Genomic DNA, 24,113 nt, shown 5'->3' on the forward strand with positions numbered 1-24,113 from the left:
ACTGGAGGAAAATCATATTTGTAGATTAGAAATAGATTTAACAACAGAGGTACAGGGGAAGATTCAGACTTTTAGAAAACATGATTTTGGTTATAAACATCCCTGATACGATTATATGCTTCTGAAGTTAGGATCAAGATTTGCATCCTTTCAAATGACAAAATGGACTGAATTGATTTGAGATAATTATTATTTTCTCTAAATGGAGATAAGGTTGTGGAATATATTGATTCTCAGACCTCCATCATCTTATTTAGAAATGATTATTCAGATTTGACAATGACAACAAGCTAGGACAATTTGTTTACAGCATTATACAGTTAATCTCTTGGTGGCCACTTATAATTGCATTATCAGTGCATCACTGGCCTGTGGAATAAACAACATGCTGTCATCGCTTGCTGTCACTAGGCAGTAATGTTGCCTTTGAATGCAGTCTGGAAATATTTCAATTCAGAGTTGTAAACAGAGATAGAGACATTTTGCATAATCAGAATGTATATTTAGCAAACCAAAAGCTTTAACCCTGTTTAACTGATTAAATTCTGTACACAACTACTGTTGGTCAGACTAATTAAAGATTAAAAAATGGTTAAAGTATAGCACATCTTTATAATTGAATCGTAGAGGCAGCGCTGATAGCTTCGTGTCGCTCGGTTTTACAAAATGAATCACCTGCCATTGGAGCAAATGTCGTTAAGACGATGCTTTAATCGTATCACTTAAGCCAAAAGTCATTTAAAAAAGCGAACTCGAGTACTTCCGAGCAGCGGAGTAGTCAGTGAAAGCAGCATCAGTTTGCCCGGTTACAAATTTCTTAAACGCATGACCTCACCAGTCACGTGGTTTGAATCTCGCCACGCGATTGGCCGCTTCGCACCGGGGTGGTTGTTATTGTTGTGGACCAGGAAGCTCCCGTTCAATATTGGGCGTGCAGCTCAGCGTCAACACAGACAATAATTACCTTTTAACACATTGAATTCTTTAAAACTGGGCTTCACCTTGCGTACATATACAGCTCAACAAATACGGTCCTCGTTTAAGAGAAGAAGATATTCGTGAGTATATGCTGGTAGTTACTTTCTTTGTTTCATTTCCTGGCAGGTTTGAGTGAGTGAACTTGTCGAGACAAGTATTGAAATGAGCACGGAGTGTCAGTCTGACGTTACTGTAGTTAAATGATAAGACGAAAGGTCGAGATAAAGTGAGCAAGCAGAGGTGAGTTTAGTCCTGACCTACTGTGTTAATGTTCACTTCAACATTCAGTGACAGAAGGTACCTGTGCTCATACACCATTTTGTTTGACAGATACTAACGTTACAAGCTGTCAGGGAGGAGTTGATCAATAAACAGTATAGTATAATGTTTAATAGTTCGCTAGCTAAACTTTGACTGTACTTTTCTGTACATACTTTACTTCAGAACAAAGTTATATGTAGACTGCTTAAACCCTGTGAAATGTCACTTCTGTATTGTAGAGATAAATAATGTCTGTGTGAACAACTGACAGACACTCAGTTTAACTTGTAGTCACTTCATGTTCCTCTTTTCTCATTTCTTAATTCCGGCGCATAGTTAGGGTTACAGGTTACTGGCTATTTTCACAGTCATTTCTTTCTTTCTTTCTTTCTTTCATTCTCTTTCGTTTTTCTTTCTTTCTGACCTTTTCATTCTCTCTTTCTTTCTTTCTTTCTTGCTCCTCCTGTCTTTTCTATTTCTTTCCTTTCTAGTGTAGTCAGTAAATGCCTCTACACTCTTTCATGTACAGTAGCTCTACATGGATATTCACCAGTTATAGACGTGTGGATAAGAACAAACAAGCAAAAAAAAACAAAAACAAAACTGTACTAACACTAACAACTTTTGTTTGGCTGCAAAAGTTTTGGGGCAGTTAAAACATTTTCATTTTTAACATTTGATTTTCCGGAGAGATCGCTAAGATAAGAACATTTGGGTTCCCAGTACCCCGGGAGATTTTTACAGGCCCCATAATATCTGTGATAAGTCTCCTTATTGGCCACAACCCCTCCAGCATAAGCCTTATAATGTGCTGAGTTCTGGATTTTCATTATTTTAACTAACAATTATGTCTTCAATTGATTTGAGTAATATTTTTTTCCATTAGATGTCCCAAAAAAATCCATTAGCATTTCCCCAGAGCCCGATATAAAATCTAATTCAAACTAATTTTTTTAACTTCTTCCTGTGCAGTTTGTGGGGATTTCTTGCCTTTTATTTGAAAGACACAGGTCTGTATATGAACCTGGGATTTTTGCTATTTACATGGTTCCCTAAGCTAGTACACAGCGTACAAAGATATTTAATTTAGACCACAGTGTGACTCAAGCTGGTATTTGGCAAATGTTTCATTGGTCACACTTTTGACCATATAGGCCACTGAAGTTCATCAACCTCCCGTGCATCTCCTCCATTTATTCTCAGAGCAAGTGGGTCCTGCATGGTTGGCGTACCGGGCAGAGATGGCGTTGGAGGAAAGGCCGCGGAGCTGCCTGCTGCGCTTTCGCCACAAGCTGGAGGAGGACATCAAGCCCTCCTACCTGATGGACCACATGATCAGTGATGGGGTGATGACTGTGGATGAGGAGGAGAAGATCAGGACTCAGGTGAGTTTCTGCTTCACCTGTGAGGGTGAAGGAGAAATGTTTCCATAATTTGGAACCAAGGTTATACAACACGCCGCTGCTTTTTGTTCCTGTTTTGCCCACTCTACCAAAACTGACTCATACATGTTTGTCGCCAAATATTATCAAAATAAGATTTATTCAGTCGTAAAATTCTTTTTTGTTTCTGTCATTTTATTAACCTATTATCTTAATCCTACCCTCCTCTTGGACTTTGTCATTGTGCACATTGTGAGTCACCCTCCTGATTCACTTTCACTGTGTTTATGTTTTCAGTTCACGTCCAATAATTCAACGATTCCCTTACCTTGCTTCCAAAGTCTTTCAGAAATGAACTGGCTCCCTATTTCAGAATGATCAAATATTATTATGAGTAATTTTTGATGTCTTGCAGATAGGCACATTGACAGAATACCTATTAGCTGCTCAGGGAGAGACAGAGAAGCATAGCTAATAAACAAGTGTAAAATTCATGGCAGTATTTAGTTTATTGTCTTGGTTATGTAGCTCTGACCTTTACGCTTCCCGTTTCATGCTGTAGCTGTGCTTTCTATTGTCAGTAAATTTGTTTGTCTAACGAGCCCTGGATAAGCTCCAGATGCAGAATCCCAGCATGTAAAACAAAAGATTTTACAGTGATGCATTCGATTTCTTGTCTGTAATATATATGCTTATATACAGTATGTAGCTTAGGGGAGTATTATGTAATTTTACAGTAAAATTTGAAGTAATGCATTTTATTTTAGGCTTTTATTACCTGACGTGGTGGATTTAAGATATTTGTTGTACATGGTCAGACATACTTTGTTATTCAACATAATAAATTCTGGATATTTCAGCCAGCTCCTATGATAATAATCAAAATAGCAGCATGTAAAATGTACAGTATGACATTTCTCTCTCTCTCTCTCTCTCTCTGTGCAGCCAACCAGGAAGGAACAGGCTGTAGCCCTGCTGGAGCTGCTGCTGAGGAAGGACAACCGTGCCTATATCTCCTTCTACAACGCCCTGGTGAAGGAGGCATACGATGATTTGGCCAATCTGCTCCACGATGACCTACCATACGTGTTACCTGATGCACACAAGAGCTCCTCTGATGGCTACACGCCTTATGGTGAGATTTAAGCGCAGTACGCTGTGAGATTTTAAAGAATGTGTTGACAGGCTGCTGAGGTGTCATTTTATGCATGTGGACAGTTGAAAGCTCTGTTTCCTGTCCAATTTGTCGACCCCTTTCCTGTTCCTCTTACAGTCCAGGCGGTGCTCAGTGAAGGCGGCGTGCCACAGAGGCCTGTGGTGTTTGTCAGCAGACCAGAGCTTGTGAACCGCGTCAGGGAGAAACTCTACCGGCTGCAGAAGGAGCCTGGCTGGGTCACTGTCTTCGGCATGGCTGGTTCGGGCAAATCCATCCTGGCTGCTGAAGCTGTCAGACACCAAGGGCTCATCGAAGGTGACTAATACCTGACAGGCTGACACTATTGGCATGGGTTATTTTAAAAAAATCATTAAAAAATCTGTAGTAATCCTGGACTTTCAGCAGCTTCTCACCTCTTACCTCTTTGACCTCCTGTCTCCATCTGCAGAGTGCTTCCCTGGAGGGATCCACTGGCTGTCCATCGGCCAGCTGGACAAACCAGACCTGCTGGTTAAAATCCAGTCATTGTGTTTCCGCCTGGAGCAGAGCCTTGATTCTCAGTCACTCCACCGGCCTCCCAACTCTCTAGATGAGGCCAAGGAGCGTATGCGCTTCCTCATGCTGCGCAGATATCCAAGGTGACTATATGTTCAGACAAACAGCACCTGATTGGTGTTTTTCAGGTGGATGTTACTGTTGTTCAAACTGTATACAGTACAATTCAGATGGACATTTGAACTGAATTTGGGAAGAAAGAAAAACTTACCCTACTTTTTATTCACCTGTGTCAACATGCAGTGCGAATATATTCTTCAAGGAGATTAAAATTCTTCTGTGTTGTCATTTGCCAAAACATTATCCACTGCAGGTGCTGTAGTAAACACCGTCACTGTATTCTGGTCCTTTAATCGTTTGTCTGTTTCTGTTTGGACTTCAGAGCTCTGCTGATTCTGGATGACATCTGGGACAGTACAGTGCTGAAGGCGTTTGATATCCACTGTCGGATACTTTTAACGACCAGAAATAGAAGCCTCACTGATTCTGTTAGTGGTATGTAACCTTTTTTTTTTTTTTTTTTTTAAACCATGCTCACAATATCAAGCTCTTGTTTTTTAAAAACCTAATACTGTCGCTACATTTTTTCATATTCCTGCTCATACTGCTCAACTCTCTTTTTTTGTTATTATTATTGTTTATATGAATACTATTATTATTATTATTATGATTTTTATCATTTTCGATTACTTTTTTTCTATTAACTCTCCTATTAGGCTTGTTTTATGCACTAACACACCAAAGTCTAATACAAATACAAACTCAAATTAATTGAACTGATTTTTTTTTTTTTTTTTTTTACTTATGCTGAAAAGAGTGATTGTAAGACGTTCTGTACATGTGCTTTTATTCTGTAGGTGCTAAACACGAGGTGGAGGTGGAGAGCGGTCTGGATGAAAACAAGGCGCTGGAGATCCTCGCTCTGTACACTGACACAAAACCCCACGGACTTCCTGAGGAGGCTCGCAGCATCGTCCAAGAATGTAAAGGTCTGTAAACCGTTTTTTTAATACAAGTTCCACATTTATTAGTACTTGTGACATGTTGTTGTGTTGTCTTCATGCAGGTTCACTTCTTGTTTTTATATGGGACTGATACTTTTCTGCCTCTCCCAGGTTCCCCTCTGGTGGTGTCCCTGATCGGCGCTCTACTCAAAGAGAAACCCAACCGTTGGCGTTACTACCTCGGCCAGCTGCAGCAGAAGCAGTTCAAGCGGATAAGGAAGTCCTCGTCGTACGACTACGACGCCCTCGACCAAGCCATGGCTGCCAGCATTGAAGTCTTACCTGAGGACCATCAAGAGCTCTACAAGGACTTTACTGTGCTGGAGCAGGACATCAAAGTCCCTGCAAAGGTTTGGCTACACAACAGGATGTAACCTTACACATACGCAAAGGAGAAATCATCCACTATGTTCTGGTATTTAGACAATGCGCTTTCACAGACCAAACCGGGAAATGGACCATCACTGTAAAGATACACAGGGTTTAATGTTATTCCTTCTTCCAGGTGCTGTCTGTTCTGTGGGACTTGGAGCCAGAGGAGGTGGAGGACATACTCGAGGAGTTTGTCAACAAGTCCCTGCTTTTTGTGGACAGTCACAATAAACCCTACCTGTACTACCTCCATGACCTCCAGCTGGACTTCCTGGTTGAGCAGAATCGCACCCAGCTCGAGGTTAGTTGGGTGCAAGAACTAAAACTGTTACGAGTGACTACGAATGGTGTTGATTGCATGCTTGGTGTGGATTCCAAATAGAGAAATGTGAAGTTTGCTGTGAAAATTAAATCTTGCTAAAAAAGCAGCTTCGATTGCATGGACGACTTTCAGGAATGTGAGAATTTTCCAATGACAAATTTCTATATTTGTAATGTGTGTGTGTGTGTGTGTTTCAGAGCCTCCACACTAAAGTGGTGCATCAATACCAGCAGCACTACAGAGACGGTCCTCCCATCTCAGGAGACGAGGAATGTCTCTACTGGATCAGATTCCTGACCTACCACATGGCCAAAGCCAACCTTTGCCAGGTAACAAACACACACACACACACACACACACACACACACACACACACACACACACACACACACACGCATTTTTACCAATTTCTGTAGTTTAAATTAATAATTAATGATAAATGTCTTTGTTTCTTTCTTGCTCACGTCTGTTGGTCTCTGGCTGTCTCTCTCTCTGTCTAGGAGCTCTACTCTCTCATGTTTTCTCTGGACTGGGTCAGCATCAAGAGCCGGATAATGGGACCAGCTCACCTCATCAATGACTATGTGGAGTATGGACCCATTCTGGACAACGAGGTCAGCAAGCAATAAATCTTTACTCTGTATAAAACTATGCCAGTGTGGTTACTACCACCTGTTGTCCTTCAGGTATGAGTGCCTCCTCTGGGAAAATTTAGTTTTAGAAGTCAGTCTCTGTATTTTGCCTTTGTCATCTCAGAAACTTTCTGAATTAAATTCATATTGTGTCCTTCATTATCTCCACCCCCCAGTTGTTTATGATTATCTCATAAGCATAAATGTGTTGCTCCTCTATGTTTTGCTGTCCCCTGTTCCCTTCCCAATTTTCATCATTGCGAGAGAGCAGATTTAATAATTGGCAAATGGTTTATCACACACGAGAGGGGAAGCACGGGACTGCAGCGCATAACTCCCACACCTGTTTCACCAGGACATGCATTGTAAGAAGGCGACAGTAATTTATGGTTTTGATGCCAAAGTGATAGCGTAGTCTTCTGTTCAGTGTGGATGTGTTGTGATAACGTTTCACCAATATTTCTTTTATATTTTTTGACAAGATAAGTGATAGGAACAGTTTAATACAGTATAACTAACACAATGGATTTACGGATGATTTTTACTTTTTTTTAAGTGATTATACAATTTTCTTTTGCCAAGGTGATGCAAAGTGTGAGGGTCCAGAGATAGACCTTTTCTATCCTTAACATGCATGTGTGTGCTTATTTTCTCTCCCCTCAGAACAGCGAAGTGCGCAGTCAGTTCCAGGAGTTTCTGTCTCTGAACGGCCACCAGCTGGAGCAGCGACCTTTCCCCGACGTGGTGCAGCTCGCCCTGTCTCAGCCGCACACCTCCGAGGTCTACAGACAGGCTCTGCTGCAGGCGCAGGACCGGGCCAGCAGAGGGAAACTCTACTTCGACTGGCTGTACGCAAAAATAAACAATCATTTTCCTGTGATGATCTCAAAAAGAACTTAAATCCAAATCACGCGTCTATTTCTATTTCACAAACCGTATATTTCTGTTCCTACTCACAAATCGCACCTCATTTACATTGATTTGTGATGGATTTTGTCCAGGAATAAGAATAGTGTAGAGAGTCTGTCCAGGCTGGTGATCCACCCCCACCAGGGCTCCATCTACTCAGCCTGCTTCTCCCACGATGGAACCAAGATCGCCTCCTGTGGTGCCAGCAGGACACTCAAGGTATCCAAGCACACTCGTTTTCTTTGAGCATCTTTGTGTATCTCTCTCTCTACGTGTGATTGAAATTATGAAGGCCAAATTGTTTCCATGGAGACCAGATACAGGAAAATTTGAAGGGCAGTCCACTTTTGTTGCAAGATGTTCACAAGAAAAAAGAGAGAAACTGCATCCACTTGAAATACACAGTGTGGTGTGTGCACCTATCTTTTCGTTATCATATTTATATTTCTGCGGCAATACAATGAAATTATCATTGAGGGGTCATTTCCTCCAAAATGATCCATTTTAAGATTCAGATATCTAAATCAACTATAGTTTCCACAAGAAAAGACTGAATTGACTGAATATACATACTGTTGTGTAACTGCTGTCATCGCACCTTTGCTCCCAGGTGTTCAAAAGCACCTCAGGTGAGAAGCTCACAGAAATCCAGGCCCATGATGACGAGGTGCTCTGCTGTGCCTTCTCCCCTGACGACCACCTGCTAGCAACATGCTCTAGCGACAGGAAGGTCAAGGTAAGCTGGTAACTGGCACTCACCAACAGCAGGCAGGTTAAATACATGAAATCCTGTTTAGTTCATCATTGAATGAACCTGTGTCTCTCTGAGGTGTGGAACGTGGAGCAAGCCATGCTGTTGAGGGTGTTTGAGGAGGAGCACGAAGAGCAGGTCAACCACTGTCAGTTTACCAACACAGCGCGACGCCTCCTGCTGGCCACCTGCTCCAACGACAAGTTCATGAATGTCAAGGTGTGCCAGTGTTTGTTGTTCAGTTGTGTGATTTCTGATTTCATTGTAAGATTAAAGAAACCACACACAGCCGATGGAGAGATAATTTACTGTACTAATTTTGCTCTGTCGTATCCCTGTATCCCTCTTTCTTTTTCTGCAGCTGTGGAACCTTAACAAGCCGTCCTCCCAGAACACCATGTTTGGCCACTTTGAGCCGGTCAACCACTGCTGTTTCTCCCCTGATGACTCCTACGTGTCCACTTCCTCTAACGACGGTACCGTCAAGGTGACTGCCGTTAAACTAGATATGTTGTAAACCGTCCTTCCCTGAAGCAGTGCACATCAAAATGAACTTGACAATGTGACTTGGATGCACTGTAACGTATTTATTTTCCACCAGTGCTAAAATGTTTTGGTTCTGTTCTGTTCTGCGCTGCATGGTTTTTAAAACAGCAGAATAAATTGATTTTTCAGGTTTGTGTTCAGATGATTTGAATTCACTGTACTCACTGAACTCATCCTGTCCTGACACGCTCTCCCCCGGACTGTGTCTTTGTGTGTTTCTGCGTGTGTTCAGCTGTTTGAGGTGTCGTCTGCCAACGAGTGGAAGACGATCGATGTGAGAGACGTGTTTGCAGAGGGCGATGAAGAGGTCCTCGTCAAGTGCAGCACCTGGACGGCTGACTGCAAACGCATCATATGTGCAGCCCGGAACGCTGCTCTGGTGAGCAGTTTGGAAACATTAGTTTGAAAAAGGGTATTTTTATATTTTGAACACAGAGATGAGACGCTGTGAGATTGTTTGCTGTTGCGTGTTTTTATTGTGTTGGGGGGGGCTGCTGATTGTGTGATAAAGAGGGCATGAGTGGTTTGGATGTGGATCCCTCTCAGATAGAAATCAGCATCACAGGGTTCACCTCACCCTCTCTGCCCTTGTTGTCGGTGCATCATTTGATTGAAGGAGACGGGAGAGAGAGGCTGTTTGTCATTTTGTCTTCCGCGGAGTCTAAAGAGTGTGTGTCCTGGTTGTAAATGTGATGAACCCCCCCTCCCCTCAGCCTCCTGAGCTTTCTAAAATCAGTCTGTGTTGTGTGTAATCAGTTTGTCTGTGTCCTCTACGTCTTCATTCCCTCCCGTTCTTGGAAACAACCCAAACACTGCAGAGATGTCTGAGCTTGTTTCTTTGGCTTTCAGGAGAAAGAAAGATCTGACTTTTAATGATACAAGTTTGCTTTGAGTTTTAAACTTAAGGCACAAGATTGACTCCTATTTGTTATTTTTTTGCCTCGTTTTTTTAGGTGTTTGACGTGGAGACATCGGGCATGTTGTTGGAGATCAGAACGAATCGTCTGAGCATGGTGCAATTCTGTCAAGCCTGTCCCACCAGTAACCTGCTGGCTATCGCATTCTCAAACTATGCTGTGGAGGTATAATCCATGCTAACGTATTCAGACTCTCTTTTTCTCTCAATAGTAAGGAAGGAGTAGATAATGGGTCATATTTTATGTTATATTGTAGAAAAATAGATTCAGCCCATTTTGAGGATGTCTCATTAACTCAATATATGTGTGTCTCTTCTAGCTATGGGACTTGGAGGCCAATAAGAAGATGGCTGACTGCAGCGGTCACCTGAGTTGGGTCCAGCGTGTCCAGTTCTCTCCTGATGGATCACAGCTGCTCTCCTGCTCAGACGACCAGACTGTCAGGGTAAGACTGACTCAGTGTGTTCGATGTACTCGTGCGTTGTCATGCTAACGCTAAAAATCTGAAATTGCAGCTACTGTATGAGGAAACTGGAAAAGCTGGATTTCTATGAAGTTGTTTCCTTGACTGCTTTATTTGAAAGAGTCTGCATGAGACTGAGTGTTACAGAAATGGTCGACACAGACAACCATCCCACAAGCAGTTCTGATAAAGCAAACATGACCAATGAGGCTGCATCCACCCTGGACAGCAACTTAGACCATTCCCAACACAGCAACTAAAATGGGGCTAAATGCAATAGAAAAGCCCCACCTGACCTGGTAAATGTTCTTCCAGCGGATGGGAGACCATCTTGCGCTGCTAGAGTGCGTTTTTCAGCTGTTACACCATCTGGAAATTTAGTTTGGAGTGCCGAAGAAAAACATAGCAGACAGATTCTGATTACTTATTTATTGCCACAGACAGGTTATTCCAAGTTTGTCTCTGCGGCACAACAATGGAGAGACAATAGATTAACAAGCAAGATCGCCGACTGTGTAAACTCATTTGTAAACTAACCAGGTTTTTTTCTCAGCCAGGATCAGCTCCTCTGTGTGAATAAAAAGTAATTAAGGAGGACGAAAACATGAGAAAGAAGTGAAACAGACTTTGCTGTCTTGTGTCTCGTCTAGCTGTGGGAGACTACGAAGCTGCACACGTCCTCCGCCGTCTGCCTGAAAAGAGACTCCGACGTTCTCTTTAATGATGAAGAGATCATTGTGTCAGCTGCAGACAACTGCAACAGACTGCAGGTGAGCTGGAGGGGAAAAAACGAAGGAGAGAGACTGAATGCATGAATGAATAAAAGCAACGGGGCTAGTTGACGCTGGAATGATTTTTTTTCTTTGAGTGTGAGTTCAGGTGCAGTATTACTGTGCAATGACGGGGCTGAATCAGGCTCTGATAAAGAACAATGTGTGTGTGTGTGTGTGTGTGTTTCAGGTACGTGATGGCAGGACGGGATCGGTGCTGTTCCAGTCAGAGGAGAAGTCATCCAGGATCCGGTGTACATCTATGTGCAGGCAGACCTCTGCTGTGGTCCTGGGCCAGGAAGACGGTACTGTACAGGTAGGAACACTCAGACCTGCAGTACATGTGTGCATGTGTAAAACAGCAGTAAGAATGAGTTTAGTTTAAGTACCCAACATGGACACTCCATCCCAAAACCCTCTGCCTTCTGTGATTGGCTGGTTAGATGCTGACAAACTATCTGATTGGTGCGTCTCTGTTCCATGTTGCTGTAGGAGGTAATTGTCAGCCCATGTTGAGTCATGAGATCTGACATTTTGACTTTGTCGCCCTTTTCATCCGTCCTGTCAGCAGTATGTCGGGTCAACTCCAAACACCTCTTAATTTCCCTCCTCTGTTCCTCGCTACTTTTTACCTGAGATTTATATTCTCACTGCTCTATCTTTCTGGTTTTACCATCTCTGTCAAACTACTTTTTTAAAAAAACCCTCCCTTTTTTGTTTTGATTATCTCCCGTCCTCCTTTTGTTCCGTCCGTCCCCCTGCTCTGCTTGCTCCGCTGCTCTTTGCCTTGATGATAGATTGTTGTTTGCAGTCGGAGAATGAGCTCCTGCTCTGCATGGCGGCAGGTGTGTGTGTGTGTGCCGTGTGTGATTGCTTGTGTTTGTTGTGTGTTACGCACATATTGCAATGGCAGAGGACGTCCTAGAAAGTTCCTGTCCCATATTAAAACACACATGCACACAGTCCTCTGATGTATTGTGCTGTGGCCAGGCCAGCGGCCGACATCATCGAGCAGCTCTCATTAATTACAGGACTCTACAGTGTTAATGAACACAGAGGTTAATGGTTTTAATTACAGCTGCTCTCCTGGCCCCAGAGATATAAGAGGGAAAGATTAGTGGACACAAGGACTTAAAGAGGCTCAGATGAGTAGTAATCTGACTACTTTAAACTGAGAGAGAAAAAGATTCGGAGAGTGATGAGCTCCTTCCAGCGGATACACACAAAATATACAAAAAATCAATTATGTTTTTTTTTTGTTTTGTTTTTTTGGTGCAGTGTGAAGCACAGCTGCAAAATGAATCAAAGAGTTATCGGAATTAACATAGCTAGTTGTATTATCTAAATGGTCAAAGCTGCTTTTTGGTATACAGACAGACAAAACTGCATCCTAATGAGGTGCTGTGATGCTGCAGAGATGCTTCAGATGTAAGAAAACATGTTCTTTGATAAGTCCCTACAGCTCACTAAAATGTTACTTTCCTGTATTGGCATACGAATTAGGCAAATTACCTGGTCAAATTTGGAGAACTTGAAAAGGATCCAAAACTTCTAGTCTAGTCAATTACCTCTAACAGGTTGTGGTATATTTGAAGTGCTTTTTAATGTTCATTGAGTCCACACGGCTTTTGCTGCTGTCATCTCCTGAGCAAACACTAGAGGGAGCCCCAGCGTCAGGAGGAGGTTCACCTGGTGCCAGTGACCACTGCAGTGGAAGTCTTTGATTTCCCTTTTTCCCTCATCTGGTTATCATCTGTTAAACACAACCAGTTTATTGGAGGTCAAATTGCATCAGATTCACCCACTTTGCATCGCATTGAACTCTATGTAAAATGTGCCGGCATGGAAAAGAAAGTTACTGTGTGTTTCTTTATGATTTTAAAAAAGTACAGCTGAGTCTGTAAGTGTGTGAGTGTTTGAGTGTGTGTGTGTGTGTGTGTGTGTGTGTGTGTGTTCTGTGCCAGGCAGCAGGGCTGACAGCTAGGCAGGTACTGATGACAGTTGGCCTCAGGATCCGACGACTGTTGACCTCCGTCAGGAGGTTGGTGGTGGCTGTAGGGCTAAGCACAGGCAGCGTCCAGGTATGGTAGGGAAAGAGTAATATCTGTGTGTATGTCTGTTTCAGAATGCCTTCACTGACTGTAGGAAAAGGGGATTGCTGACAACAGAAAGGATCTTAGTTTTACTCTGTCTCAGGACCACCCTCATGAGAGACCATTCCTCATGTCTTTTATCACTTTTTCTTTGAATACATTTGAGTTCTGCTCCTCTTCATCGACTCATTTTACTCCCCTGATAGTCGTATTACAATAAACAAATGTTCCCGATCTTTCCTCTTTACCTTAGACCGCTTTTATTATTGTTTGTTTTTTCTACAAATCACCCTCAGGCATTTTCCTGAACTGTACCGTCCCAGAAATCCTTGAGCCGGTTGTGTAAAGCTCTCTAAAGCGTTCTCTCCCAGGCTTGGGGAAAAAAAAACTTGCGTCTCAAAGCGTGGAGTTTGACAAACATTGGTCGGCGTGCCCCGAGGCGTGTTCTGCTCAGGCATTTCAACCTTCTCCTCTGAGATGTAAATATTTGAGCGCTTGGTTAAAGTCCCAAGCGTTAAGGTCCTTTCTTGCATATTTCGAAAACTACAGGTGCTGCTCTGGACTGAACGTATTTTCACATTAGATTTTGGCGCTTAATTGCCTGCTTTTTAAATGAGGTTGGATGAGAGAAGCATTGTCTTTGTATGACTTTCAGTAATTTATTGTTTGTGAAGTTTGCAGACTCAGCTGTAGCAAGGATCATTTGCGAGTATTTATTGTATCAGTGGACAGATCTATCTGGAGGTTAATTAGAAAAATGTAAGGCCTTGATAAGTGCAAACAAAGGATTTTATAATTGCATTTGTAATCACTACCCATGCTTCACGTCAATACCTTAATCAGCTCTCTTAATACTAGTCATTAATAGCAAGAATACTTTCACTTAAAGTTCAAGTTTAAACAAACAGAACAACTTTTGTTGATGTTGTACTAAGGCACAGTGTGTTCTGAGCTAAACGCTACAACCAGCAAGTGAACATGCTGATATTTGACAGCTAACATAGTAAGCATGTTTACTATATCAGCTTAGCATGTTAGCTTCTCAACATGTCATAAAGCTGAGGTTCATGGGAATATCAACAGTTTACAGGTATTTTGACATAAACTGAACTATTGGGCAAGGTAAATATTTAGTTCTCGTTAGCAATGGATTAAAAGTGAGGGTGTGAGCAAGTGACTTCACCTTTTTGGTTTGTGGGCTACCGTTCTGAAGCACAAAGTTTGGCTTGATGGCCATCGCCATTGTGTTTTTGGGAGCCATGAGCAAAGACGTTTAAGAGAGTGGAGCTGGGCAGCATACACAGTGCTGTGCTAGTGGCTTGTCAGTCACAAGGCAGCCAAGCCATAAAACATACCCTGCATAATCGTCCATTTTACTCTTAATTTACACACTGAGTGTCAATCTGTAGGAAGCTTCAAACTAGTGACTGATATGATAAGCTCTTTAAGAAACTGTTTACTGTGGTAATAAATCCACAGAGAGGTAGTGTTATTTTCTCATATGCTTACATACATCAGACTTATTTGTGAAACCAGTGGAGTCACCGGGTGCTGGCCAGAGAAAGAATGCGAGTTAAGAGCACTTGGAGTTGACTTGACTTTTGAGACCAAGAAGCATCTCCCTTATTCTCCACAGTTGATGGGGATAACCAAAGTTATTATAGATAATTCTGTGGGTAACAAAAAAAAAACAGATTTCATGGCAATCCATCCAACAGTGGTCAAGATATTTCAGTCTCGACCAACTGAGTGACTGCACCGACACCACAAGCTTGACTAAACGCTTACTTATGTTGCTTCAGACCTCTCTTGAACCCCATTAAGAACTTCCTGAAGTCTTTGGGCCAAAGTGCCAGCAGCCAGTCGGTCCACCTTTTTCTTCCACCTCATCTTATTATTATAACCGTGTTTCATGCAGGAGCTATCCTAAATGAGAAAGAATAATGGCCTTTTTTTTATCCTGGAGCTGGATTGTTTGAGCATCAAAGCTTCTCTGACTCTCCCCCAGTATTGTCTCCAGGGCTGTCAGGCCTCTGGCAGACCTCCTTGGTCTTGACCGGACTGAGCGGTCATGCTCAAAGCGTTCTTTTCCCCCCACTGTACTTCTTTTTTCATGTGCTTTAACGCCAGCAAGCCAGCAGCTGCACTTAATCTCTCTCTCCCCTTCCCAGCTACTCCCTCAAAATGTGACTTTCTATGAGAATTCTATAGTAAACTTTCTGGGGCACTTTTCCTCCGTGAGTGTATCTTGGCAAACATAGCTATCATTTCAGACTTCCATAGATATTCTAGACACAGGGTGTGAACCTTGTGTGACTTCTTGGTACAGTAGAGCTCTTGTGAACTTTATTACCTCTATTTTTGATCAAGGGCTATTTTGCTTTGCACTCTGAGTAATACCCATGCGATGTAGTAGTTTTTTTTTTGTTTTTTTTTAGGCACTGTAACTGCATGGCTGTACAGATGGCAACCGTCTGTGTTTCCTCCGTCGATAGTCGGTCCACCGCTTTGGTCCAGACAGAAATATCTCAGTTTGTATTGGACGGATTACTGCGAAGACTTTGTGCTGCCTTCAGGGCACTCAGAGGATGAAACCCAACCCTGACTTTTCTTCTAATATCATGTTTTTGCTGCAAAGTGAAAACTGTTAAATGGATTGCCATGAAATTTTGTACAGACACCCGTGGCGCCCAGCTCATGAATCCTAATGACTTTGACACCCTGGTCACGTTGCTAATGTTTGTTTGTTCCTCCCAGGTGTTGGAGGTGCCCTCTGGGAAGCTCTTAGCCACTCTGCTGGGACACACCAAAACGGTGCTGCACTGCAAGTTCAGCCAGAACGGCCAAACGCTGATCACATCCTCTGAGGACACCACCATCCGGGTAGGTTCCTTCTCTCCTCCCTCTCTGCTCAGTCTTTTCTGTTGCTCCCATTCATCACCATCTCTACAATCCTCCTCCATCCTTCCTCGCCTAATTCATGGCATGTTCTTTCACCACCTCCCCCAACCTGCTTCCCATTTTTCTTCCCCGCTATCGATTATTCTTGTCCCTCCATCCCCATTTCTCACATTGTGTAAAACTGCCTGCTCTGCCGAATCACTCATCCCCGGTGTTGCCGGTCTCTTTGGTGCGTTCACCTTCCTCCTACCTGTTACACTCCTACCAGCATCGCTGCCGGCCCTCTTCACCTGTCCATTCTTCATCCTCCTCTTTTGTCTCCACTCCTTCCTTTTCCCCTGTCTTTGCCTCCGGCTATGCCGTTCTCGATAGCTCTTTATCTCCCTCCTGCTCTTGAGTTTACCGTGTGCGACTATCTGTGTTTGTGCGCGAGTGCGTGCGTGTGTGTTTCGCGCCGTTACGGTCCGTCAACCTCCACTGTTCATGCTCTGTTGCTCATTTCCCCTTTCCTCTCCTCCCCTCTCATCTCCTCCTCCTTCTTCATCTTTTTCGTTTTGCTGACAGACCTGTCCACTGCAGTACTTCCTCCTCTCTCTGACAAACGCAGCAGCCTCGTTCCGTATTCATGCGGCTGCTGCCTTTCCCATCACTATTCTCGGACCATCCGCTGCTTATTCAGAAGCTATTCAGATTCATGCTGGTTGACATGTGGTCCCCAGGAAATGAAGTGTGTATTTAGATGTTAATGCAGGCGCAGAGAGAATGTAAAGTGATCAAATGACACTGACGTTCGCTGGTGATGGATGGTAACCTTTAAACCAATGACAGGTTCTGTTCAGAAAGAGAAAAGGTGAATTGTCTGTCCTGCCCACATCTTTGGCCTCAGTTGAGCTGCTGTCTGTGGTTATTTACCTGCCTGAGCATCGTCATAAACAAGCATGGTTTAGTGCATTTCGATTACTGGACGCAAAAATTATTATGAGGCTACACTTCAGCCTCCGTTGCCCCCTTCTCCAGCAATTGGTGGAGGCTACATGTCGAAGTTTTTCCTCTGTCGTGGTCATGCAATTTCAGCTTCTTTACTTTTATTCCTGGGGTGTTTTCCACACAACTTGAAATTCATCCTTGTCCCTTGCTTTTTTTAATGTCCTGCTATTTAAATGGATTCTCATAATTTATGATGGAAATTAAAGAAAACATTCTGGTGTTTTTGAGCCTGTGTTTTATTTTCATTTTTTCATTTTCATTTCATTCATTTTCTGACCTTGGCTGGAAAGATTTGAGAAACGCATACACGACCCAGCTTGGAATTTTTCAGTTCCAGTTCCAGTATCAAACCTAAGCTTCAAGCTTGTCAGTATTATCAGTGTCGATGCCTGAGTGAAAGAGGACGCGAGAGCTCTAACTGCTGTATGAGGAACATGTAAAGGCTCCTATTAGACTGGATTGTGGGTAATTTCACAGGAATGTCTGTAGTCTTGGAAATTCATGGGAAGTTTACGCAATAAACTGCTGAGTTTACCCTAAGGCAGACATGCCAAAGTCTGCGAGTCAGTAAGAGTGGATCTGACAGTAAATTAAAAAGGATCAGCGGCTAAAAGAACCCTTGCCCCTGTTTGTCTCTCCGTCGGACCCTCTAGGTGTGGAGGTGGCAGTCAGAGGAGTGTCAAGTACTGCAGGGTCACAAGGAACAAGTCAGAAGCTTCTCGCTGCTCTCCAGCTCACCCGCCGACACAAGACTGCTGTCCTGGTCCTTCGATGGCACTGTCAAGGTGAAGCTCACGCCCCCACACACACACACACGCACACACGCGCACACACACACACACACACACATGCAGCAGCAGCTTGAGATCAAATGCAAACTGATATCTCTCTTTTTTCTCACTCACTACAAGATGTGGGACACAGAAAGCGGAGAGAAGCTGCAGGACATCCGGGCTCATCGGGGAGCCATTCTGTCCTGCCACGTCTCACCGGACGGATGCCTGTTTGCCACCACCTCTGCTGACATGACTGCTAAGGTTCAACACTTACACACACACACACACACACACAGACACACACACACACAGAATGAGACATATCTGTTTGTGCTGCCAGTAACGACGTGACCTATTACACATCAGCGTCTTCCCTCAAACCTCCTTCGGAATTCATTACTTCCAGCACACGCACAGTGACGTGTTGCTGCGGGTGATATCTGTGGGTAGACGTTTCCCCGGTAGGGAGGTGAGGGACGTTAAGAGATTAGCGTGCAGCAGATGGCCCCGGGCCTGGTGAGTTAGCTGTGGGGTCAGTCTGTCCTCTTCCACCCACGTTCAGTGATCATTTAGTCTGACTGCAGCTCGTGGACCTGCTGACCCACCAGGCTGGCTGGCCCGCAAACCGACCCACCTCCCTGTCTGGTTGCAGTTTTTGCCAGGTTGCTGTTTTCCAACACCGCTGCGCTTGACTTTGGCCTGACTTTGACCGACTAAATGGGCTGGGTGCGTAACCTTTTCTTTAAGCAGCTCTGAATTCTTTTCTAAATCACCTTCATACTCAACTTCATTGCATAGCACACACTGAACTGTATAGAGATGGTGCGCTCTTTGACACTGGCTCCATCTCAGGGTCATCCATTTTTTTGGATAATGAAAACCTCTGTGGGTTTGGTGTTTAATAAATTGTTTCCCCTAAGGTGACTGCATGGAGGGGTGGGGGTTGCTTACAGCTTATAACTGTTGGTGTCCAGTTGTGAATAAAAAAGGAACATGAACTTCTTTTTTATTTATCCAACCCATGAACTTTTCCTAAACCTTACCAACAAGGGTTTTTTTTTGCCTAAACCTAACCAGGTAGTTTTGTTGCCTAAACCTCACCAAACAGTGACTGAAAACAGTTATGATATCCTTTAAAACATTTTTTAAAAAAGTACTAAGTCAATAAAAGCCTCTGAACAGGGATTGGGATCTACATATAACATCACATAGCGAGTGCAACATGATGAAACAGAGAGAGAGAATGGAGTCATTGTGCTGCACGAACCTCATAGAGGTAATATTAGCATATAGTTACTTCGTCAGTGACTTCTCCTAATGTCAGCAGAAATAACATGGCAGGGGGAAATGGAGTGTAAAGTGAAGGAAGCAGAAACAAACTCATAAAATAGAAATGAAATCACAAAGTAAACGTCTCCCCAAGGCCAATGGTAAGGGTAACACTGAAGATTGATACTTCTCTGTCCAGTATTCAACCACGGATGACATCTGGTGTTCTCCGGCATTAGAAACAATGCAAAGCCGCTCTCTCAGGCTTCCGTTCCAGCAGTTGATGTGGTGCCACTGCCACCGAGTTTCACACGGGAATTTGGATTTGGTCGACACTTACTGTAGAGAACAGCCACCGGGTCGGCAGCCAACCTGGCTTCTGTCAATAGATGGTAGTGAGGGAGAATGTGTGTTTTATGGATTTGGCTAAGATTATAATTGAGGTGTGTGTGAGTGTGTGTGTCTGTGTCTGTGTGTCGTTGGGCTGGTTAGCAGCCAGTCACATAGTCTTTGCTCTCCAGACCGAGCGAGAGCTTCGGTGGCTGAGAGCACACACAAACACACAGTCCCTGGTCTCTATCTATCTGGAGGTCAAACCACACGGCTCAACCATGAGTAACTCTGTGGAGAACCATGAAAAAGGAAGATTCTTGCTCTTTCCATCCCCACAGCTTCCTCTTTTTTTTTCTACTTTTGTACTGACCTTCAGATGAATGGGACTTTGTGCACAGACGTAGGCTCTCCGCTGCCAAATGAAGTGTCTAATTATGAGCCGTGTTATTTTCTGTGCGGCGCAGGATGTGACCGGGGTAGGGAAGGAACACAGAGAGAGGAAGAGGAGGGAGGGATGAGAGAACACAACAATGGATGAGAGACAGAGAGTAGAGAAGGGAAGTCCAAACAGTGTGGGAGAAAGAAAAACAGCAGAGTGAGAGTGGGCTCATTACTGATGCAGCGTTGTAACAACATCAGCGCCGCGCTTGGCACCATTATTTGTCCTCATAAAAACTTATTAACGGGCGGTAACTGGTTTGAGCAAAAGAAATAAAACTTTTTATCAGTATGACCTGTTATTTCCAAGTAAACACTGCTGTGTTGGTTTCCAGAATTACGTTCCATCTGCACCTGGTTTCGTAAATGTGTCCAGTACATGCAGATGTTTGGAATAACCGAGTCAGAATGTGTCAGTTTTTGGCAATTTGATGTGCCAATTTTCTGCGTTTCATTCTTGATTTATTCCTCTCTGCTCCTAGCTGTGGCACTCTGAGTCCTGGGAGTGCGTCCACGCACTGAAAGGCCACCAAGACTGTGTCCGAAGCTGCCGATTCTCCTGGGACAGCCGGCGCCTCGCAACAGGAGACGACAATGGAGAGATTCGGGTGGGTGTTCAAATCATTCAGCTCTTTTCTTTTTCTTTCTTTGACATTTATTCCTTGATTTGGAATTACATAATACCAGCGGTTCATGCAGTAGTCATTAGTTAGAAAGCTTTACAGAGCGATCCGTCTTTTCAGCTTTTCACAGGGTAAATATAGAACATGGGCTGTTTTTCATATGAGATGAATTTAAAAACAAGAGGAAAGAAATAAAGAACTGAATTTAAAGCTGCTTTAAGTGATATATTTAAGTCTTACATAGCTCTCTATTCCAACAGTTATCACAGTGTTTGGTCAAAAAACAGACAGGAAGTCACCAAAAAGGCGACAATGTTTCCACTTATCCCCTGTTTCTTCAGATTCAATGTCCTGAAGCACATTAGAAAGATTTTGACAAATATATCCTATACCAGACCAGTCCTCGATCTTTGCAATTGCCTTCTAGTAGCTGTAATATTCCAGGTAGGTGTTAACATTTTTGTAGATGTTGATTGTAGGAGTCAGTTTCCCATAGTTTTGTCACTAATTCTGTAAAAAATCTTCAGCCAAAATATTTTGACTTTTTGCGAGGCTCAAAACAACTGGCCATGATTGGCTTTTCTGGGAGCCACAATTCCTCCAGCAACTGGAGGAGCCTGAGTGGTGAGATATCTAAACATGTGTGATTTAAAAAAAAAAACAAATCTACTCTAGACTAATCCTGCCAAACACACTCTCCACGAGGTTGAGCCTGATATCTTCTTTTTAAGAACTCACAGTATTTTGTCCAGGATTCCTCTGAAATGCGACTGTCAGTTTTTGTTTTATCCATGTAGAGGAGCACTTACTACTTTAACCATCAGTCATTATCTACTTCACAGTAAAAGAGTGTTGCTGCATTTTCCTAAACAGCTGAAGTAGCCAGGGATTTGAAATGTGAAGAAAACACTGACACAAAGACGTAAAATGGCTTGTCGCAGCTCGTCTCGCATAATCCAAGTGTCTGGAAGCCCTGAGATCTGAAATTGATTTGGAAATTTGCTGTTCTGCACAGCTGAAAATCCACCTTGCCTAAAAAAAGAATGTCAAAGTGGAGCAAAGAAAGTGGAAGAGTTTTTTTTTTTTAGAGTTACAAGGACAATGAGGTAGAGGTGTTACTGGTGATACTAGTTGGAGAAGTAACAACAGAACCGTCTACCATCTAATTAGCTGTGCATCATACAAACAAGAAATGAAATGACACCAGTCAACATTTATTCCAGAGATCACCATAATTACATCTCATCACTCATTTAGATAAAGTGCTTACTAATGCAGCCTGATTGCTGCAGTGCATGGAGGACGGGTGAGATGAAAGGAAGGAGGCAGGGCTCCCTCTCAGACGGGGGAGCCAGGAGCTGGAGGGAGGGTGCAGGTTTGTGTGAGGAGTCGGGATGAAGAGAGCAGGAAGAGGAGGAGATGTCTGACAGTGGGAGGTGAAGGAGAGGACTCGGGATGCCAAATTGGATCCCCAAGGCTTTGGAATCTGCTCCGCTCGTACACAAAAAAAAACCCCACGCACACTCACAAAACACATGAAAAGTTTCACAGTGTGAGGGGGAAGCGACGAAGACGTGGAATAAGGCATCCGGCGCTGCTCAGCCAGCAGCCAAGAATGGCAGCGCAGCAGCGGCCAACAAGGGGTTAATGCCCTCTGGTGGCCCCCGAGCCGCTCCATTATCCAGAAATGGACGAGTCCATCAGATCCAATTACATAAACCACACTGAAATCTCACCCCTGTTTCTATGGAAACAAATGTGAGTCATTCTGCACAAAAGCATGCCAAGTGTTAAATATAGCTGTACGTGTGATGTGTCATTGTCAAACGGACATGTGAACAGTTGCGTAACAGCTGCAATCGACATGATGTGGTGAACCAGCGATGATAGAACCATAAAACATCTTTTCATTACGGATGTGGTGTATTATGGGTAATTACTCATTATATTCACGCTTTGGTGACTCTGTTCAAATTCTCTTCATTTTCCTCCGGTGGTGGGAGAAGCGTTGGGATACTTAAGTGAAAATACTCGACTACAAGTAAAAGGCCTGCAAGACAAATCCTACGTGAAGATGCCCTCCACATGAGGCTCACATCAAAAATAACTAGCGACATCAGAATCCTTAAAATGGCACCCACTCCTTCTCCCCTCATTATCTGAAAATGCAAATATTTAGCCATAGTCTCCTACTCCTCCACTGTGCACTGCAGGCGTCAAGCTTCCACATCACACTTGTGTTTGCCGAATATTGGATCAGGATCCTTCCAAGCTACTTGTGATGTCACAAATCTGCAGCTGATTTTGAAAACATTTTTGACTGAAGAGGGATTTTAAGTGGAAGAAACATGTAGTCAAAGTAATTGTTGTGCAGTTAAATGGTCCCTCTCAGTGTTCTACTATTACATATAATGTTTCATTTCGTTTCGTTGTCTTTCCGCTTATCTGTGAGGGTCGCGGGATGTTGCTGTAATGCTGGATGTTGTAATGGAACACTTCATCCAAATTCACAACTAAACATGAAGGGGATGAAAGCATGTATCTGAAAAAAACTAGTAACTCAGACTGTCAGCCAAATGTTGTACTCAACTTTGTAGAAAAGTCTAGTTTCATTAAGTTCATGGATTTAGTCACATTTCACCTGTTTTTCTCAGATTTTTTTCCATTTTGTTGAGCTTTAAGTTTCATCTTGACCTTTAGAAACAGACGTCTGACAAGCAAAAACATGTTATTATTACCAGTATTAGCATTAAAATAAGGTCAACCTGTTTTCAGCCACATCTCACGACCTTCATGAACAGATGGTGTTTTGCTCAGTAGTTAATGCGATTGTGTAGTTTTGGTCACATCTGATGTAAGAAAACTGTCCTTGAACGGAGACAGAGTTTATGATCCACCCTTGTTACACGACCACCTGTGATCATACGTACAGAGCTGCACTCATTAGTCCATTAAACGATGAGTCAACCTGAGAGTCTTTGGGTTTTGAACTCTTGACTCATCCCAACAATGAGTCTTATAGTTCACTCATAATGTAAAACATGCAATTTTTTAAATCTGCAAGTCCACTTTATGTTTGGTTTATAATGTTTATCCGTCCATCGCAGCTCTGGAACGTCAAGGACGGCTCTCTGCTGAAGATTTGCTCCCGCGAGGGTAAAGATGGCATGGACTCGCTCCACGGGGGCTGGGTGACCGACCTGCACTTCTCCCCGGATGACTCTCTTCTACTCTCGACTGGCGGCTACATCAAGGTATGTTTACACGCAGACATCCAGACTCGTGCAGTTTTCTTGCAGTCTGCATAAAGTGTAGGGACTCAAAAGGAAGTAGAAGACTTCCAAAAACATATTTATCTTTTTACAATGTCTTGCTCGACGATTTAAAAGAGGTTTTGTATCTGACTCATTGGAAAGCTCCAGCAAACAGTCATGTTTTAAGCCCCGATTGACATGAGAGGACAGTTTTAAAAGACTTCAGTTATACATGAAGCTTAGACACTAAAAGCTGCTTCACTTTGTCTGGTTTTGATCCTGGGAATACTGAGTTGTCCTGTTCCCGATGACCTGATGGGCTTCGTAACGTACAAGATAATCTGAGATGTATTTAGGCCCCAGATCATGTAATGGTTTATAGAGACGGAAAAAAAAAAATAGCAAACTACCCATAATTCTA

The 24,113-nt window shown here is 43.2% G+C and overlaps 1 protein-coding gene across 2 annotated transcripts in view; it reads left to right on the top strand.

Moving 5' to 3' along the window:
* Positions 1-907: 907 nt before the first annotated feature.
* Positions 908-24,113, top strand: part of apaf1 (apoptotic peptidase activating factor 1) — a 43,319-nt gene continuing 20,113 nt past the window's right edge. The window contains exons 1-27 of one of the 2 annotated variants that reach the window (XM_037122087.1): positions 908-1,058; positions 2,443-2,624; positions 3,567-3,756; positions 3,895-4,092; positions 4,226-4,415; positions 4,715-4,827; positions 5,190-5,321; positions 5,448-5,686; positions 5,842-6,009; positions 6,228-6,359; positions 6,531-6,644; positions 7,326-7,510; positions 7,664-7,790; positions 8,182-8,307; positions 8,401-8,541; positions 8,684-8,809; positions 9,101-9,247; positions 9,822-9,950; positions 10,105-10,230; positions 10,899-11,018; positions 11,209-11,334; positions 12,983-13,099; positions 15,869-15,994; positions 17,653-17,784; positions 17,911-18,036; positions 20,298-20,423; positions 23,546-23,692. In XM_037122087.1, the coding sequence (XP_036977982.1) occupies positions 2,481-2,624; positions 3,567-3,756; positions 3,895-4,092; positions 4,226-4,415; positions 4,715-4,827; positions 5,190-5,321; positions 5,448-5,686; positions 5,842-6,009; positions 6,228-6,359; positions 6,531-6,644; positions 7,326-7,510; positions 7,664-7,790; positions 8,182-8,307; positions 8,401-8,541; positions 8,684-8,809; positions 9,101-9,247; positions 9,822-9,950; positions 10,105-10,230; positions 10,899-11,018; positions 11,209-11,334; positions 12,983-13,099; positions 15,869-15,994; positions 17,653-17,784; positions 17,911-18,036; positions 20,298-20,423; positions 23,546-23,692 (3,747 nt within the window). In that variant the 5' untranslated portion in view covers positions 908-1,058; positions 2,443-2,480. The remainder of the gene's footprint in view (positions 1,059-2,442; positions 2,625-3,566; positions 3,757-3,894; positions 4,093-4,225; positions 4,416-4,714; positions 4,828-5,189; positions 5,322-5,447; positions 5,687-5,841; positions 6,010-6,227; positions 6,360-6,530; positions 6,645-7,325; positions 7,511-7,663; positions 7,791-8,181; positions 8,308-8,400; positions 8,542-8,683; positions 8,810-9,100; positions 9,248-9,821; positions 9,951-10,104; positions 10,231-10,898; positions 11,019-11,208; positions 11,335-12,982; positions 13,100-15,868; positions 15,995-17,652; positions 17,785-17,910; positions 18,037-20,297; positions 20,424-23,545; positions 23,693-24,113) is intronic. The other variant, XM_037122088.1, reaches the window with a different exon arrangement.

The sequence above is a fragment of the Acanthopagrus latus genome, chromosome 14, assembly GCF_904848185.1.
Source record: "Acanthopagrus latus isolate v.2019 chromosome 14, fAcaLat1.1, whole genome shotgun sequence".
In the NCBI taxonomy this organism is placed as follows: Eukaryota; Metazoa; Chordata; class Actinopteri; order Spariformes; family Sparidae; genus Acanthopagrus; species Acanthopagrus latus.